We start from the raw sequence: 19,066 nt of genomic DNA, 5'->3' as shown, positions 1-19,066 counted from the left end.
GAAAAAAAGTGTCAGAATAATTCCTTGCTCTTCTCTTTCTTTTTCCCTACAAATGAAGACTGAGATTACATCAGTGGGAAAAAATAGAATCAAGAGGGAGAGATGTGATGGAAATTCCTATAAAATCCATTCTGTGATTAGAGGTATCATGAAGTCTGTGAAGAAACACAGGGGATTGCCTGGAGTTTTCTTTGAACTCAGAGGCTTCAAGGCATGGCAGTGCAGACAGCTGCACTCTTTGGCAAGTGGCAATCTTTTCTGATATATTTATTACTGAAAAAGGAAAGAAAATATTATATGCACTTCTTTGAGTGAAAAAGAGACAGGCTGGGTAGTGTGTTTTGAACCAAGACACAAACCCAGAGTGTTCTCTAGATTAATGAGCTAATAAAAATCTATAATGCAGGGAGCACCAAGAGAGAAACCAGCAAATTTTACATATTCTGTTAATGTATAACACTGAGTGGGATTTTGTGTCTCAAAGATCTGCTCAGTGCAGGACTGAAAAGAAATTGAGCACAGCATTTTCACTCTATTAAACTGCAAAATGAAATATTTCTGTGTCTAGGGCTGGTTATGAAGGGATAATTCTCCCACCCATGGGAAACAGGAGGATGGGACAATTGGCAAAGTTCTTGGCAATATGAAGCAAGAGCCCCTGAAATCATTCTGGATTTGGACAGCACCCATGGCTTTAATTTTGGGAGTTCCACACCTGGAATTAATGCACAAAGAGACCATTATTTGCATGTCTCAGTAATGATCAAATGTGTTGTTCACTGGAAACAGGAAAATCACCTATCCTGGCCCTGAGAGCAAGGTCCCCTGGCTCTGTATCACCTCTTGAGTCCCTTCCAAAGGGCACAGAGCCCTCCCACTCTCCCAAATTCGTGTGGCCCAGGAGCTCCAGCTGCTGCTGTGATCCCCAGAGGACACCCAAGCAAAGAGGATCAGAGTCTATCATTAATTACCTGGGCAGGTTTCAGATTCCTGCTTGGGATTTGTCACAGTGTTAGATTCTCAATGTAGGAAGAGAAGTTTGACTGAGGAGATGCACTGCTCTCCTAGAATAATTTTCTGCCTGAAATTCATTCTTTCCTTCCAAAATAGCCTATCAAAAAGGAACACTAAAGAGTTTTGACAAAGCTGCTGACAGTCAGAGCTTTTCCAGGGAGTTTTGTGGCAGAAAATTCTTCATTTTGCTGCAATTCCCCTTTGTGGTTCTTACACTGATTGGCTTAGTGTACTTGAGGAAGGGTTTTGGGTTTGTTTTGGTGTTTGTTTGATCTTTTCAGCTCCAGATCAACATTCCAGGCTAGCACTTTCTGCACAGTCCCCTGCAAAGACCCAGCTGTATCCTTCCCTAAGAGCTGGCTGCTCAAACACAATGCTCCAGCATTGTCCATCTGTCTGTCTGATGTCTTCCTCAGGCTGCTCCTCCTCTTCCTTTCTCATTTCCATGCTGATGCCAAGTTGTTTTTGGGGATAACATCCGAGCAGCCCGGGCATATCCAGCACTTGTGGTATGTAAATGTGGGAGAATGGCTGCTGCTGCTGCTAGAGAGCAGGTCAGGATTTAATAAAGGGCACCTGGATTGAGCCCATTCCCCATCCCCATCATTCCCTAAGGAGCCCATTCCCCATCCCCATCATTCCCTAAGGAGCCCAAACCTCATCCCCATCATTCCCTAAGGAGCCCATTCCCCATCCATTCCTTAAGGAGCCCATTCCTCATCCCCATCCATTCCCTAAGGAGCTCATTCCTCATCCCCATCCATTCCCTAAGGAGCCCATTCCTCATCCCCATCATTCCCCAAGGAGCCCATTCCATCCCCATCATTCCCTAAGAAGCCCATTCCATCCTCATCCATTCCCCAAGGAGCCCATTCCTCATCCCCATCCATTCCCTAAGGAGCCCATTCCTCATTCCCATCCCCATCATTCCCCAAGAGCCCATTCCCCATCCCCATCATTCCCCAAGGAGCCTATTCCATCCCCATCATTCCCCAAGAGCCCATTCCCATCCCCATCCATTCCCTAAGGAGCCCATTCCTCATCCCCATCATTCCCCAAGGAGCCCATTCCTCATCCCCATCATTCCCCAAGGAGCTCATTCCTCATCCCCATCATTCCCCAAGGAGCCCATTCCTCATCCCCATCCATTCCCCAAGGAGCCCATTCCCATCATCCCTGCTGCACTTCCCATTCTCTCTCCTTTTCCAAGCCAACCTGGATGCTGGGACCTGTGTGCTAAGGAAAACCTGACCCCAAGCTGGAATCAGTCTGGCAGCAATCAATGGCAGCTCATCATTTTTATTAACTGAATTGGCTTTTCTCTTTTTCTCTTTTTCTTTTTTCCTTTTTTATTAATTTTTTTTCTTCTGTATCTGCATCTCTTTTGAGGCTGCACCCCCTAAGATATCTGGAATGGAGGTAATTTGAAAAACTCCAGGCCTGCATTTGAAAGGAAAAAACAAATTTGTTCTTTCTGAGAGGAACATACAAGTAATGTATATTTAAATAACAAAAATATATGTCTAATAAGATACAAGGTTGGCTCTTGAAGCAGTGCAAATGTGAATTAATGCCATTTACAAAAATGTGAACTAATGCCATTTACAAAATTACTAAAACTGCGAAAGCCCTATTAAAGGGAGTTTGCTGGAGTCAAGGAATTTCTGCTCCACTCAGTTTTGGGATTAGAGCCAAGCTGAGCCCACAGGTGTCTGGAGGTTCTCAGGAACAGACAAATGATCACTGCAAGAGCTCCTTGGGCTCCCAGAGCCAGGCAGGGCATGGCTCAGCAGGCTCACAAACCTGCCTTTAACTCTTGTCCAAAAAGATCAAGAAGTGCCTTTGCCATTGGGCTCTTCAGTTCCTCCAAACACTCTGGATTTGTGGAGTTTGTTTGGTCATGGACACAAAAATACCCAGAATAATCCCATATTCTGGGAGGGGTCCCAGGATCTGAGTGCCCCATTCAGTGCAGGGGCTGCTGATGTCACCCATGGGGGCTCAAAGTGATCTGAATTATCTGGTAACAAAAAGAAAAAGTGATCTGAATTATCTGGTAACAAAAAGAAAAGTGGATTTTCCTCGGTGTTTTATGAGACTTTTTCTTTTGTTTCTGAATCAGTTTGGTTTTGTAAACAGTTTGTAGGATCACATCCCTGCCCATCATTTTTCCTAAATAAATCCAGAATCCCAGAAGGTTTTGGATTGGAAGGGACCTTAAAGCCCACCCAGCTCCACCTTCCAGTGTCCAAGGTCACTCCAAACCCCATCTAACCTGGCCTTGGACTTCCAGGATGGAACATCCCAACAAAAATTCCATTGTAACCCTTGGAAAGGAAAATTTCCCAACTTGTTGCATCCCTCAAAATAAAGGAAATATCAAAGCTGAGCATGCAATGCTGGAAAAAGCAGTCTGAGTAGTAAAATGTTTCATTCTATTAAACATTGTTTTGGTTCCACGTGATAGAGGAAATTAATGTTTTTGTTGAATTTACTGAGTTTTTAATCTAGCAGTGTTTCTTCAACATAAGTAAATACACTGAAGTATTTAAATGCTTTTGAATTCCAAGGGATTTGACACTCCCAAGTGTAACTTCAGCCTTTAAAAATTTATAAATATTTTATAAAAATACAGAATATATTGAGGTTTAATAACTTAGGATGACTTATCCACTCTCTGAGAAGTTTTCTATAATTATTGTTCACTTTTACCACATGAAAAATGTTGCTATATCATGAAAGATGATCTCTACCTACACAGTTTTATTTTATCATTTTATATTTTATTTTATTTGCATCTTCTTCTTTTCCTCACCATCCTTCTCAGCCTCACCCTAATGCAAATCAAGACCTAATTTGTATGCAATACTTTAATTTCAAGCCCTGTAAGATGACACTGTTAAATATTTGCACTGTGTATTTTTTACCAGCAGATTCTTCATCAGCCACAAATTTCTGCAGCAGCGAATTTCAGCTCAAGTCAAGGGGCACAGATCTCTAGCTGCCACACAGAATTTCACTTTTCTTCCTGAATGACCTGCTTAGAATAATTAGCATTTTTCCTTATGCTGAGCTGACAGCTACCTGGGAAACAGCAGGTGCTCTCAACGTTAATAATGCTGTGCAGCCCAAGGCCCTTTTCCTTAAATTCTTAGCAGAAAGAAGATTGCAGCAAAGTCATATTTGTTGAATAAATTGTGAAGATGTTTCAGCTTAACAGAATCAGAGAGAAAATCAAAATACACAAAGCAAGGAAAAGAGAATTAATATTGTATTTTCCCAGAGGCTTTGCTTCCCCAAGTGCCTGGTGTGTGGTGCTGAGATCTGTAAATGATTCCTGGTTAATGCTGGGCTCTGAATTAGTGATGACCCTGCAGAGGGCTTGGCTGTAGACAGGGATGTTCTCCATGGCCTGGGGATAGCTCAGTGGGTGGAGCACCCTCAGGAATCTTATGGGGATTTTTTGAAGGAGTTTTGAATTAGTTAGACACGGGACCTCTGAATTGTTTTTGATTACGTGGTTTATTTTTTTTATCTTCTACATATTTAGGAAGGGTGAGTTTGGCTCAGATCTTCACTGCACGGTTCAGAAGGTCACAAGCCCTCTAGTTACAAGAACTTTTAAGGATTTATTGACCAATAAAACACTGCCAACAAGGATATTTATGCTGTTGACCCAATCCTAAATATTTTGTCTAATGGACTCATGCTCCAGTGTAAGCTTTCTTAGCTAATCACGTCATGACACACAAATCCTGCATGGTCTGACATACAGTGCCTAATTCTAAACTCTCTGTAACTATTTTCACTTTTTCTGTACCCTAAACTCTGAAACTCTAAACTTTCTTCCACTTTTAGAGAGCTGTGGGGTATAAGAGGGACAGGAAGGTTCCAGAGGGAAGCACATGGAGCACTCCTGGAGGCCTTGATTCTGTCATTAAAAACTTTTCCCTCGTAGTTTTGTAACAATCATCTAATGATTTCCAGCCCATATGCTGGTACCAGATGTCTGAACCTTCACAGGCCAGATCATATTTATTCCTTCAGACAAACCACTTCATATTGCTTCGTAATAATTCTCAGGATCATTATTATCATTCTCATCACTTCAAACCCAAACATGGCAAATATGATGAATAACACACTTCAATTTTTCCCCTTGATTAATGGGCTGGGTGTGTGCACAAAAACTCTTCAGTCTGGAAGATGTGATTTCCCTGGTGAAGCCATTGTTAGCCAGATCTTTCCTGGAGCACTTTCCCTGCACTGTGGAACCAATGGAATTCTGAAATGCAAGCACCCAAACTGAAACTTTCCAGTGCTGCAGATATTAAAGGTATTAATTGTCATTTCTCTACATTTGGCTGTGTCTTCCTGTCATTATTAATAACTGTTACTCTTAAAATGCTTGTGAAATACCTGCAAAAGGCTTGTGAAATAGCTGTAAAGCTCAGAACCTTTATTTACATCACTTGGTTTGCACTTCAGCCCCTCAGAGCTCTTTCTGCCCCTTTAGCAATCCAATGAAACACTGGAGTTCTGCCACATTCCAGAGCCCAAAAAGAGTTAACAGTGCACCATGGAGATAAGGCTGTCACTACCCTCTGACAGCAAATATTGCTTTGTGCCAGGTTAGCTGATCTGATCAGGAGCAGAACCCCCCAGCAGCAGGATGCTGATAATGACCCTGCCTCTGCCAGAGCCTCTGATCTCAGCAGCTCTGAGCTCCTGCTCACAGCCAATGCCATCCCTGCCCGAAATGCAGCACAGACAGAAGGGGCTGGCCATTAAAGAGAGTGCCCTGCTCGATGCAGGACTTGCAGTGCCATCCTCCCCTGGGGCTGCAGGAGGGACCAGGCCACAGCTTTTAACACTGGCTTTTTTCAGAGCATTCTGACTGCTTTCCATCACCCAGGCCTGCTGGAATCTGTTTGGTTCACACTGCCTCACACTTTGATCAGGGTAAAAATGGAAATACCACCATGATGGCTTGGTTTAATGCAGATTTAGAAAAATGATCAGTTTCTGAGCTGTAAATCCCATATTTACCTTTACATCAGCGTGTCCATTTCTAATTGGATGTTCTGCAAACCTGTGTCAGTGCACCTGTACACAAACAGTGCTTTTCACTTCACAGAATCACAGAACCCCAGAATTATCTGGGTGGAAGGGACCTTAAAGCTCATCCCATTTCACCCCTGACATGGCAGGGACACCTTCCACTATCCCAGGTTGCTCCAAGCCCTGTCCAGCCTGGCCTTGGGCACTTCCAGGGGCACCCCTGAGCTGGGGTCTGCCCACCCTCACAGCCAGGAATTCCTTCCCAATATCCCATTTAAATCTCCCTTGCTTCAGCTTAAAGCCATCCCCCCTGTCCTGGCACTAAATGCTCTTGTTTAATTAAAAATGTCAGTTGCATATTTGCCTCTGTGTCTTTTATCAGAAGTCATTGCAGCATTTGTCCACAGCAGTCCCAGACTGCCACCTCTTTTTTTCAATTTCTAGGATTTCTAGGAAGGTTTTGTTCCAACTGCTGTTGGTATCCTCCTTATCTATAAGCATTTATTGATTTTTAGAGCCAAACCAACAAGGAAAAACACTTGGGAGTGTGAAATGGGAGTGGGAAAGGGGAATTGCAAAGAGGCAAAATGGAAGATAATGGAGGCTGGAGATGAGGCTGGCTTTAGCAAACCCTGTTTTACTAAACTCTGCTTTACCAAACCCTGCTTTACCAAACTGCTGTAACAAACTCTGCTTCCTTGCTTAAATTGGTTCTCTCAAGACAACCCTTGGCACATCACTACAATTTTTAAAATTAAAAAAAAAAAAAAGAGACTACACCAGTGCATGACTGCACTGTGATCTAAAGTGTCCCTCAAGAATATTTCCTAATTAAACTGCTTGATCAGTTTTATTGCCTTAATCAGTGCAGCCAGCCTGCAGCAGGGGCTGACACTCCTGTAGCCAGGATCCTGCTCTGCAAGAGTGGATTTATTTTCAGAGCTCTCCCTCTCTCTCCAGCCTGACTTTTGGGCCAGGTTTGCCTGTGTGTGAGGTTCACTAAAATGAGTTTCACTTCAGCCAGGTTTAGGAGACATATTGCAGGAAATTTAAAACCAAAAAATGCTCTTCTGGTTGTGCTTTATGGTGCAAGGGGTGTTGATAGTGAAAACAACACAGACCACAGTGCAGCCCAGCTGTAAACACTCTGGAATTCCTAATTCTTCAGGAAAAATCTCAGCTGGTGCCCCATTCCTGGGATTATTACAGGAGACTAAGGAAGACAACAGAAGTTATTTTCAAACACATAATATCCAGTACTTTTGAGGCTTCGTGTGAATTTATCTCTGAGCATAACTGATCATCTAGATATGCAAATCAAGATTATTTGCCAAAAGCCCTTGACTACAGGAAGTGGAAAATGCCCTTCACACCAAAATAATATTAAGTAATCTTACCTTCAAATTCCTCTGTTCTTCTTGGATTTTTTTTTGGAAACCTTGATTATTTTTAACTCTCCAAAGAATCACAGTTCCTGTTTCAAACTGTATTTGGCCAATATTTTAACATATCCACTGCATGGTGCTTTTTTTTTTTTTCTTCTGAGAAATTTGGGGTTTTTCTCTGCACCAAATCTCAATTATGCAAATCCTGTTATCATTTTGGGAATGCTTAGTCATGGAGCCTCGTTGCCATGTTTTTGGGGATGGTAGCTGTGGAGTAGAGAAAGACAGTGGCTCCAGAAGAATTAGTGATGGTCTGACAGTCAAATATAAATTATTATGGGATATTCTGAACTGCTCCAAATGGATAATGATTGTGTTATCAGGCATGGATGCCTGCTAGGGTTTACCATAGGTGCAACTGATGTTTTTCTGCTCTTCCACCACTGTTGGTTATTTCATGATGAGGACAAACAGAGACTGTTCCAGCATGGTTGTAACATTGTGCTACAAGGGTTCATTTTGTCCTTTCATGTGACAGCCTGCCAGTTTGCAGGCAAAAACAACAACAACAAAAAAAAATTGGCTATCATTTTCCCCTGGAAAGATGGGATATTAATGAGATTTGAAATAATAATTTGATGAGAATTTCAGCAATTCAAATCAAATATGACGTTGGAGGGTGAAAGGAGAGCAAAGAGCACTGGGGTGAGTCCTGGCAGGCTGACAGTGCACAGAACTGGACAAGAATTCCTGGAATTCACCTGGAATTCCTGCCTGGATGCACTGACAGGAAAGCTGGAGAACTGTCAAACTCATTATGGGGTATTTAAACCCCTTTGATACAATGGCAAAGGTTATGGGAATTAACTCATTCCAAAAGCCAGGATTCCTCATCTACCATCATCCTTTTTATTCTAAAGTTGATCATAAAAGAAAATGGAAATATAGAAAACGTTTTAAGAAGAAACTCTGCTGGTTTGATACCAGAGGGGACCTTCTTAATGAAGAAACTACAGATCTACCTTCAGATAATAAAATGTGGCAAGGAGGGACACACAAAGAGCCATCCACAGAAAATGGGGAATAGGAAGCTCCTTTCCATGTGCTGAGTGAAGTATGATGGCTCTTGGAAGGATCCACAGATTGAATGAAAACACTTTCACTGCAGGATCACTTGAGCAATTTGGTTTCTAGTTAAAGTATTGCCTGGTTGCTGATATGCAAATAATGATTGCTGCTGCTGCCACAAAAGGCATTGATGATTTGGCCTGAGAACTTTCAGATAAACAAGGAATAGTTAATATGATGTCCCAGTGTATGTTTCTGTCAGCAGGTGATGGCTTCCTTAGCACATTTCCCAAATTTTTAAGTCCACTTATGAAAGATTTGAGAAGGATCTTCCTCCATTTTTCCAATAATTTTTTTTAGCTTATCTTTTAAGTTTATCTTTCTTTTTCTATCCTATGTGGAAATTTCCTGGCTATTATTCTAATTTATCTTTTTTCTTACTCAGATAATTCTTTGTTACATTTCTTGATGGATTATTCACTAGCTCTTTCCCTTCTCCAGGGTTTATTTCTGCAAGAACAGCATTGCTGAGCTACTGCCCTGAGTGGATTCATTTCTTTCTATGTGACATTCAAGTAATGAATATTCTAAACTCTGTTGGTTCTGAACTTCTCTTACCTTATTCTACCATGTTCCTTCCAACCACATGATACCAATGCAAATTTCAAGGGTTTTTCTTTGCTCTGAGTGTCTTTTTCCTCTGTAAACTACAAAGTTGGGGGGGTTTTATAACTAAGGGAATTTCTCAGCGTGGCTTGGCAATGAACAATTGAAATCTCTTGACAACGGGCAATTAAAGTCTCTCTCTGTGTTCAGTAATTGAGGGCAATTTCATGATGAGCTCATGGTTGGTGCTGAGTGATCATGACAGATGCCTGCAGAGGCCTCTCCTGGATTTAGGAATGTGCAGCACATTCCTGTGTGGTGGAAACTCGTGGAATCTCAGACTGGTTTGGGTTGGAAAGGACCTCAAAGCCCATCCAGTGCCACCCCTGCCATGGCAGGGACACCTTTCCCTGTCCCAGATTGCTCCAAGCCCTGTCCAGCCTGGCCTGGGACACTTCCAGGGATGGTCCACCCAAAACTTCTCTGGGCAGACTGTGCCTCCCTCTCCACTGGACAGGGTTTCATTATTGGATACCACTGCTGGACCTCCCTCACATCTCCCAGGGAAGCAGCATTTCATGGTCTGACAGAGAACTGAGCAGCACCCAGGCTATTCACAGGAGATTTTAATGAAGAGTTGTGAAACAGCAACATTTGCCTTCTTCCAGCTGCCCCTTCAAGCTCCCAGGAGCTGTGCTTGGCTTCTTGAGGCTGGTGGTCTCCACCTCCCCTGGGGGTTTGGATGCACTTCACCTCCAAATCACTGCAGTCCTCCCAAGATACTCAAGCTAGAAAATTTTGACGTTAAACGAACAAATTCCTTCACAATTTAACACTTCTTGTCCATCTCGTTATGGAAAAGGCAAGAAAAATGGAGAGAAATGTGGATAAACAGGAGAGAGGCCAAAAGGGAATGGGGGAAGCTGGTGGGGAGAGAGGGAAGTAAAAGATGCTTTAATTCAGGTGCTCATTGGCATGTCTGAGCTGTCAGGCTGGCACCCCTGCCTGCCTGCACCCAGAGAGTTTTCCATGCAAAAGAAGCAGAAGTGCCAAATGAATCTTCTCTAGAGCTGTAGCAGTTTCAGCAAACTTAGAAAAACCACAATTTCTGCCTTAAGAACTCCTGAAATCCCTACACTTTTTCTAGGCTTTGTTTGGTGCCTAGAATGAAAAAGATGGACATATTTGTAGGGAATAGAGCTGAATGTATTTTGTAAAATTACTGCCTGCTACGTTTTTATTTCAAACATGCCACCTACGTTGGAACTAAAAATGCTCCACAGTCTTTTTATAATTCATCTTTGCTGGAAAACAGTTGGTGGAGAATTTGAGTGGGAAAACCCAAACATTGCCTTGGCCTTGAATCCTCCTGAGCACTTCTTTGCAGAGGGTCAGTGAGGATATGTTTTGGGAGCTGTTTGAGTGTTAGTTAATCAGAAATCATTTCATTTTGATTCATCACTAGAGCCCTTCACAAATACAACCCCATAATTTTTACCTCTCTCTGAATCCTCTAAGAGTAACTCCTGAACCTTCCCTTTGCACCTCCTGCCCTCACTGCAATGGCATCAGGGAAGAGAAAGTCATGTTTACTAAAAAAACCAAAACTGCAAAAGTAGCAACTGAAATTAGTAATGCAAAGCAGCATTTAGAAAATACCTGCAAATTCACTCTGGGTGGAGAGGATGAATGTAGATTATTGCTCAGCAAATTTGATACTACTGTGGTTTATTCAGTCAAATGGTTCATTCAATATCAAGAGAGTCACTAATTTCAGCAGCAGAGCCACAGTCTCCATTTCTGTCAGTGTGGCAGGACAGCAGCTCTGAAAAAATGGCACTAAAAGGAGAAGCTCTGCCTTTTTTAGCTTTGAAATCTTTGTAGGTGCTAAAACAATTTTGCAAAAGGACAAATCTCAGTTTACTTTTTGCTTTCCTTTTTTTCCTTCATTGCAAACAGAAGCACAGGACCCTGAACCCCTCAGAATGAGCCACAAGGAGATTTCTCAGGCAGGAATATTTCTCTACCCAAGCACAGTGAGCATTTGGAAGCAATCCTTGAGGACAAGCCCTGGGAACAAGGAGCTTCCTTCCCATGGGGTCTGAGACAGGATGGAAGCAGGGAATTTCTCCCCCATCTAGGCAGTGATTCCCATGCACTGAAATGATATCCATAATGTATTTTTCTGCACAATGCAATGTTTCTCAAACTGCTTTCCAACCTAGGCAGCCAGGAATCCTGCAGCACTGAGGTGTTCTGCTCTTTTCCTAGGAAATCCACATTTTACAAACTGGTGGCAGTGTTACACACAGAGCTCTCAGTGTTATGGCTCATGGGCTGATGTCAACCCTGCCAAAGGAAGGAAAAATTTAGAAACTGGAAAGAGTGGGGCAAGAAAGTCTGGGCACAAACCATGAAAGCATCTCATTGCTGGGCAGGATCCAGTGTCTTTGCAGCTTCCTGACACACAGCACCTCATTTACTGTGGTCTGAAAGTGTCATCCACAGCAGCCAGTTTATCCTGAATTTTGCTTCATAAGGTGAAGCACTGTGAAGTGATGGAGAGCTGGAGGAGGTTGAGCTCTCCTGAACTTGCATTTCCACTCTGCCCTCCCTGGGATGGTCAGGACTGGGAGGAAGTTGGGGATTTTGCATAATTTTAACACATGGTAAAGGTTACAAGGCCCAGCAAGGCGTGACACATTGTCTGACTGCTGATGTTAAGCTGCAAGACAATAAAGTAAATTTCTTTACACAATGACCTGAAAGATTAGTTACGCTTGATAAATGTGACTTGAGAGACTTTCCTTGAGCTCAGACTGTGCTCTGGGAGCAGAATTACATTTCTTAAAAAGGTCTGAACATATCTGCTTTATAGATAGGAAATTTCAGAATACAGTCCTAAATAACCTGATAATAAATACAGACCATTAAATTTCTAAATGCTGCTGAAATCTTTTATGGAGACAATGTTAATCCAGTTGGTTCTTGGAAGATATATAGACCAGCTTCTAATTGGTTCTCAAAGTGGAGTTAGTGAAAATGAGCTAATAGTGAGAGGGATGAAGAAATACCTCAGCCAAAATAATTTCCATAGAGAATTAGAGACAGACCTGATTCAGGAAGGTCTTTGTACAACTTTTAGCTGTGGGCCAGCTGGCAATGACCCCAAGCATGGCTGCAGTCACTGGGAGGACACAAACTGGAGCCATGGGCTCAGCCATGGTTTTGTTGTCCCTCCAGGCTGCCAGAGGTGCACAAACTGAATTAAAGCTGTACCAGCCAAAGCCTTGAGGGCACTGGCTCTGGATAATCCTGCTCTGTTTCACACCTTAACCTCTGGGGCAGGGAGGAATGGGCTTTTTGGGAATGCTGGTGGAAGTGGAGCAGGTCTGGGTTCACTTCTGGGGCTGCAGCTCTGACGATCACCAGCTCTGCTGCTCTCCTTGTGAAACACAGCAGGAAAACTTCTGAGCTTTGGACATTTGGGCATCATCTCCCGTGGTTATTCTGGGAAATACAAACTGAAATATCCAGGAGGAAGCCAGAGCTATAATCTCTTTGGGACTTTCCACATTTCAAAGATGAGGGTGACTCCCATGCAAGAAACCATCCCAAGGTCTTGTCCGAGCTGGTAGAAGCCTTGAGAAGACATTAGGGCACTCTGCTGGGGACAGACTGGGCACAGAAACACTTCCAGAGGCATGCTGGAGCTCTTCTCAGTTGTATTCAAAACCTCCTACAAAGGCAATGGCCCAGCCTGCCTGGAGAGCTCATTCCAACACTTAACTGTGCTGAATATTGGGAACTTGTGCCTTGAAATCTGACCTTCAGCACTTACACTGCCAAGCTGTCAACTCTGAGGCGAGCTCTGCTGACCCTTTAAAAGCAAACAGTTTACAGCACTCAAGAGTTGTTCACAAAATTCATTACTAAGAAGGATTAAAGTCCCAAACTTGTGAGAGAAATCGGGGAGGAATTGCTGCCAATTCTGATTCAGTGACTTGGAGACAACTGGAAATGTGGTGCCAGTGGAACACAGGAATCCAAGGGGGAGCCACAAGAGCAAATTGTTTGTTTCAGTTGGACAAGTGGCAGAGGAAAACAGTGAAACCTTTACTTTAGAGCAGCTTGGAAATTGAACTCTAATTCTGCATTTGTGGCTCAGGTCTCTCCTTAACCTATTTGTCTCCAGAAAGAGCTGAAAAGATGCTATAAAACCTACATTTTTCTAAATAAGGGATGACCTCGGTTATCTACTCCCGTTTCAAATTGCATCTGGTGGAACTGTGTCCCTGCATTATGGGAACCCGGGGTCGGGGGGGGGATCAGGGACGCCGAGCATCCCCAGCCCAGCACCCACAGGGCTGCCCGTGCAGCGATCACAATGTCCAGCTGTGCTTCCAGCACCTTCCGAGGTGTGACAAATGTGCTGTCCTGCACAGAGAGGAGGCTCCCCGGCTGTGGCACTGCTCCTGCACAGGTAGTGATCTAATGGGCAGCAAAGGAAGGGGAGAGGGGTTTGCCGGAGCCCGGCGTGCCGGGAATGCTAACGAGTCCTCTCACGTCACCAGCCTCCCTGCTCTCCACTCCCTCCCTCCCTGCCTTCCCTTTCATGAGCCAGCCTGAAATCAGGGAATTACATGCTAAGGAAAACCCTTCAGCTAAACATATAATTATTCTGCACAGGATCAGTGCAGCATAGTTAATCAGTTTACCCACTGAATTAATTTTTTATTTTTTTATGTCTACATCTCCTGTTGAGGGTGCAGAAATTCTGGATTTAAAGGGGAAAAAAATGGCTTGCAGTTGTGAAATGAGCATCTACAGCAGACCATTTATTAGGAGAGAAACCTCCACTGCAGGCTGTTTTGGCAGACAAACCTGTCAGTCCCCAGGACTTTGAATCACAGCCTCAGTGTGGAGTTATTACAGGTACTTAAGGAATAGCTGGTTTCCCATTTTAATTTTCAGCTGTTCAATACCACTGCATTCTCTGAAAGTTGCAGCTGTATTTCATGGCATTGTGTTTCATTTCATTTCCTTGGACTGCTCTGAAAAGTGAGTATTTATTTGGACAGAGGTGTCACTTCCCTGCAAATGAGTTCACATTTTAAATGACCTACTTGTAAACTGCTCCCTTTAGGAAGCACAACATCTCCAATGCTCTTGCTTGTAAAAGTACAGAGAATTCCCCTCAGATTTTGCCTCCAATGGAAACACAAACTCCCACCTTTTGTTAATTCAGTAAGACATCCTAGCTGCACCCCAAACCCCCAGATTCTGTACAGGACTCCCCTGCTCAGGGCAGGTTAAAATAGATGGGTTTGGGTTTGGAGTGTTCACTGATGACCTGCAAAGTGCCCCTGAGTTTCACAGGGAGCTCCTGCACCAAAAAGCAACAAAAATCTCCAGGTAAAGCATTCCAGATGCACATCTAGGAGGGCAGCTTGCCATTTACTCCCACTAATATGTTAAACCTAACCCAGGGAAAAGTGACCAGTTAGAAACCACTCTGACCCTGAAGGCACTGGGGAGATTTATGGGTAATGTTTGTTTTCCAGTGGGGAAATCTGAGCAAGGCAAAGGTTTTTCCTAAAAAAAACCTTTCTTTTGGGTCCATAGAACACATCCCCAGGAAAACAGGTAAGTTATGTAAGAAATGGCTGTAACCAGGGAAAACACCTGAAAATCATTTGGAGATGTTTAAAATCTTGGAAAATTTGGGGGAAACAAAGAACACTGACTAAAAACTGTTGCTAAAAATACCTCCCCAATTAATGTTGTCAGCTCCTTTGAAACCTTCCCTTTTAACCATCTGCTAAACTTAACAAAATATGTTTGTATAGAGACAAAAGTATGCAGAGTTTTAACTTCTAGAACCTCTGAGAGCCTCAGGAATGAATTTCCCCAGACTTGCATGGCCTTTTCAGGTTGTCCACACCATCAGATGCAGTTCCCTAACTGAATTCCAGTTGAGTGCACTCCCGAGAAAGGAACTGGGGATAAATACAAGATGCCAACTTGTCATTACAATGTTCCTTAAAGCCTACCAATTTTTACTTTTCTGGCAAGTAACATTTCCTAAAGGAAAAGAACAGAAGGGTGTCTCCTCTTGGGGGGGGCTCAGGCTGCAGCTGCTGCTCTCCTCGGATGCTGTAACCAGGACACGTTCTGGGGACCTGGATCTCAAACCATCAACATCATTTTTGTAGCTTCCTTCCATCTTCTCTACAGTTATTTGATGCTTCTGGTACTCACTGCTAGTTAGTTTCAAACCATGGGCTTTGCTAACAGATTTTAGGAATAAGTTCTAATGGCTTCAAGGGATATGACAAATGCAAGTTTTAAAAGTGTGCTGCTATCCCTGTAAAATATGTTATCATTTACAATCTCCACAAATAAAACTAATTGTCTACATATTTTCAAGCCCCCCAAAAGGTATATTACAGAGGTAATAGTTGTTCCATTGTTTATTAACATGTTGCTATCTACAGTAAAGATAGTACTCATTCCTAAAGTGGTAATTTTTTTGAAAGTGTCTTTAATTTATCTCTTAATGCTGTGAAAGAAGTGACCTTTCAGAGTAGAAGAGCTACATAAAAGGTACCTTATCACTGCCAATCACTGCCTGTGCAGACCTTCAACCTCCCTGGCACACAGATTTAGCAGAGTGACTGTAGCCAACAGAGCTGAGCTGCACAACACATGGAAATGACAGGCAAACAGTGGCCACAGTTGGGCAATTTTTGCAAAGTAAGGTAGTTACAAGTAGTTTTAAACTGACTCTGCTCTGCCATTTGTGGGGGTTAGGTCTTTTCTTTGGCTGCAGCTGAACAATGCATCTGCAAAGGGATAAAAAGGAGGCTTGTAACATTAACGTGGGGAAAAGGACAAATGTGCAACTTTCCTGTTTGTGGATGTGCAGCTCATGCTACCAAGGAAAATACCAACGTTGTGAATACTTCAGTGTTCTCTGCATTATATTTACTAATGCTTGAACACAGAGCACTGACAATGCTGCCTACTCCAGATATCCCTGTGGATGGTGCACTGTGCAGGCTGGTATGGAAATCCAGCTGTCAGGCAACTCCAGACATGTAAAAACCTGCTGCTTGTGTGACCTTCCTCCACTGCACACCATGGATTACTGTTCCCCAATATGTAATTATTTTGCATCAGGAAGGATAAAAAAGTAGCAGGAAGAAATTTTAAATTTAGCAACAAGTATTCCATATGCTTTGACACTTAATTTACATTATAATTCAAGTAAGGAGTAAATTAGCAGAGTGATCTGTCCACTTTTTAACTCTTTTATGTACTGGGAATGAAGGTGCGGGTCAGAAAACTCCTCTGCAAATACATGAGGATTTGCTATCACCTAACGACATTGGAGCCTGGGAATCAATTCTATATCTAAAGGTTCAGGATCCATCCCAATGACCTGCTTAAACCCTCCCAATTACCCCGAGTTCCCAAACACCTGAGAAACAAAGTACATCCATTCCCCCAGACACCGTTTGCTTCACAAGACTCTGTGCTTGCAGAAGAATAATTAGCTGATAATGGCAACGTGTCTGATGAGCACCAAAACAGCCCAATTTCAGCGAAGTGTGGAGATGCAGCTCAGCAAAATGAGATCAGAACCATTCCCCTATTAATGAGAATACTTTGAAAGCTTTGAGGGCATTGGAGTGGGCATCCAATTCAACCCTCCCATAGAGTTCAGTCATCACATTACAGGAATCATTTCCATGAGTAACCTGCACCCCAAATTTGCACCTCTTCTCCTTATATAACAGAGATCCCCCGTGGCAGGAATTATTTGTCTCAAAGACAGGCAGCTGATCAGAAGCACTGTAAAACAACACTAATGCATCCCACTGTGGGAATACAGTGCGGGCAATTCTCCCCCCCCACTCCGCAGAAATTTAAACCACTTATCATCAGAACAATCCCTCGCCCTCCCATCCATCCCGGTCTGTTTGCAGCACAGCCGAGCATTGTCAGGCAAAACATGTCACAGCTGACGGCTGTGTTGTGAAGCCGCGAATGTGCAGGGAAATCATCATTCCTGTCAAGTTATCCCGGCGAGTTTCCCCGCGGAGCCGCGCTCAGCCCTGCGCCTTCCCACTGCCGCGGAGCCCCGGACACGCGGCTGGGCAGCCTGGACAGGGCAGGCTGCGTCCCTGGAGGAGCCTGGACAGGGCAGGACACGTCCCTAAAGGAGCCTGGGCAGGGCAGGACGCGTCCCTGGAGGAGCAGGATGCCTCAGTCCAGCCCCCGGCTCCTGGTGCTCCTTGTGGTACCCAAAACTACAGACAAGCGCTGCACAGCCACTGCATCAGATCACCTGATATGAGCAAACCAGACCTAATCAGGGCAAATTTAAAGCAGCCAAACATCCCGACGTTACCCTGTGCGAGGCATAATGGAGCCGTGAGACAGGAACACTTTGTGTCTGCATTGTCCAACAAATGCAGTTGATCCCTGCTCCGCTGTCGGCAGCAATTCCCAGAGCACAGCGCAGCTCCAGCAGCATCTCCTCAGCCCTGTCTCCAACAACTACTGGGCAAAGCAGCGCAGGGATGATCGGAACTGAATAAACTCTTCCCAAAACAAAGAATGCGAGAGCACGGATGCAAATTGCCAGGATCCCAAGTACAGACAATACACGGCAATAAACGATCCTACCTTTCATCCAATCCACTACTTGCTTGGGCGTCCACTTGCTAATAGGTTCCATAACGAGAGCCATCATCAGATCACTTTATCATTCACACCAAAATCGGGGAAAAAAGGAGAGAAAAAATGTATCAGAGCATGGCTGGGCTACGAGAGCTGTCGGATTTTACAGTGCAGTTCAAAGAGAAGATGATGCTTTGTCCCTCCAGGTTCCTCCTGCACTGATTCAGTAATGTATAAAATTACACTGCTTGATCAGCTCTGGCACCTCCCCCACTGCACACAGCCTGCAACACCCGGAGCACCGAGCCAGGAAATGGTGCAGTACAGACTTACTTACCAAAGCCTCTGCCCGCCGAGCACGGCACGGATCAAACATGGATTACACACGGAGCGATCCTCGCCGGGGCCGCTCCGCACGCCGCGCTCGGCCGAGCTGCTCTATTCCAACCAGCCCCGGGATCTTCATCAGGGAAAATGTCACTACTGTAACTTGATAGCAGATTGTCTCGGCTTCATTGTGAATATGCTGACTGTCACTCGGCTTAAAGTGAGGAGAGAAACGTCAGGATATCGCCTGGCATCTGGCAAAATGCTGAGCATCTCCATCTTTACAATGCGAAATGTTGCTGGATTCTTGTACTGTGTAATCATGTAATTCAGAATGTCAAACACAGTAAGAAAAGTCTTACCCAAGAAAAAACTGCTGGGAGAAAACTCTTTTTTTTTTTTTTCTTTTCCTGGCCACATTCAGAGCCAGGCTATTTCCTCCTATGAGCTGCTCATTTTGTAGGGAAAGAATGACAGCATCGAGGAGGCAATTTGTACTACTACAGCACTTTAGGATAGACAAGTACAGCAAGTATTTTGACTCTCATTGCTGGGATAATTAGTCAATGTCTCCCTTTTGTTATGAAGGAAAAAAATGTTTTAAATATTCCTAATCCCAAAGTTTACTACCCTTCTGACAGATGAAGGTGAAACATTTCAATGAGACGTGCCAAACAGCACTTTTTGGACCCATCTGTGACTCTGCACCTCATGCAGCACAAATTCTGCATCCTGTGGCTGAGAAGGTGCTGCAGGCTCCAACCTTTTGTCTGGGATCTGCAGCCCCACTATTTTATGTTAAGGGGAGAAACTCAGAGACCAGAAAAAAAGGCAGAACAAAACAGTCCCACCTTTCTCTTCAGTGATCTTTCCTCTGTGCCTTTTTCTCCTGCACTGCTCCAAGTTTCCCCAGCACA

The 19,066-nt window shown here is 43.8% G+C and overlaps 1 protein-coding gene across 1 annotated transcript in view; it reads right to left on the bottom strand.

Moving 5' to 3' along the window:
- The window catches only part of LOC132333775 (connector enhancer of kinase suppressor of ras 2-like), a 170,389-nt gene extending 152,382 nt beyond the window's left edge, over positions 1 to 18,007 (bottom strand). Inside the window, exon 1 of the mRNA XM_059859201.1 lies at positions 17,829 to 18,007. Within this exon, the coding sequence (XP_059715184.1) occupies positions 17,829 to 17,895 (67 nt within the window). The 5' untranslated portion in view covers positions 17,896 to 18,007. The remainder of the gene's footprint in view (positions 1 to 17,828) is intronic.
- Positions 18,008 to 19,066: the final 1,059 nt, after the last annotated feature.

The sequence above is a fragment of the Haemorhous mexicanus genome, chromosome 14 (genome assembly GCF_027477595.1).
Source record: "Haemorhous mexicanus isolate bHaeMex1 chromosome 14, bHaeMex1.pri, whole genome shotgun sequence".
Lineage (NCBI taxonomy): Eukaryota > Metazoa > Chordata > Aves > Passeriformes > Fringillidae > Haemorhous > Haemorhous mexicanus.
This window is presented reverse-complemented; position numbering and strand designations above follow the sequence as displayed.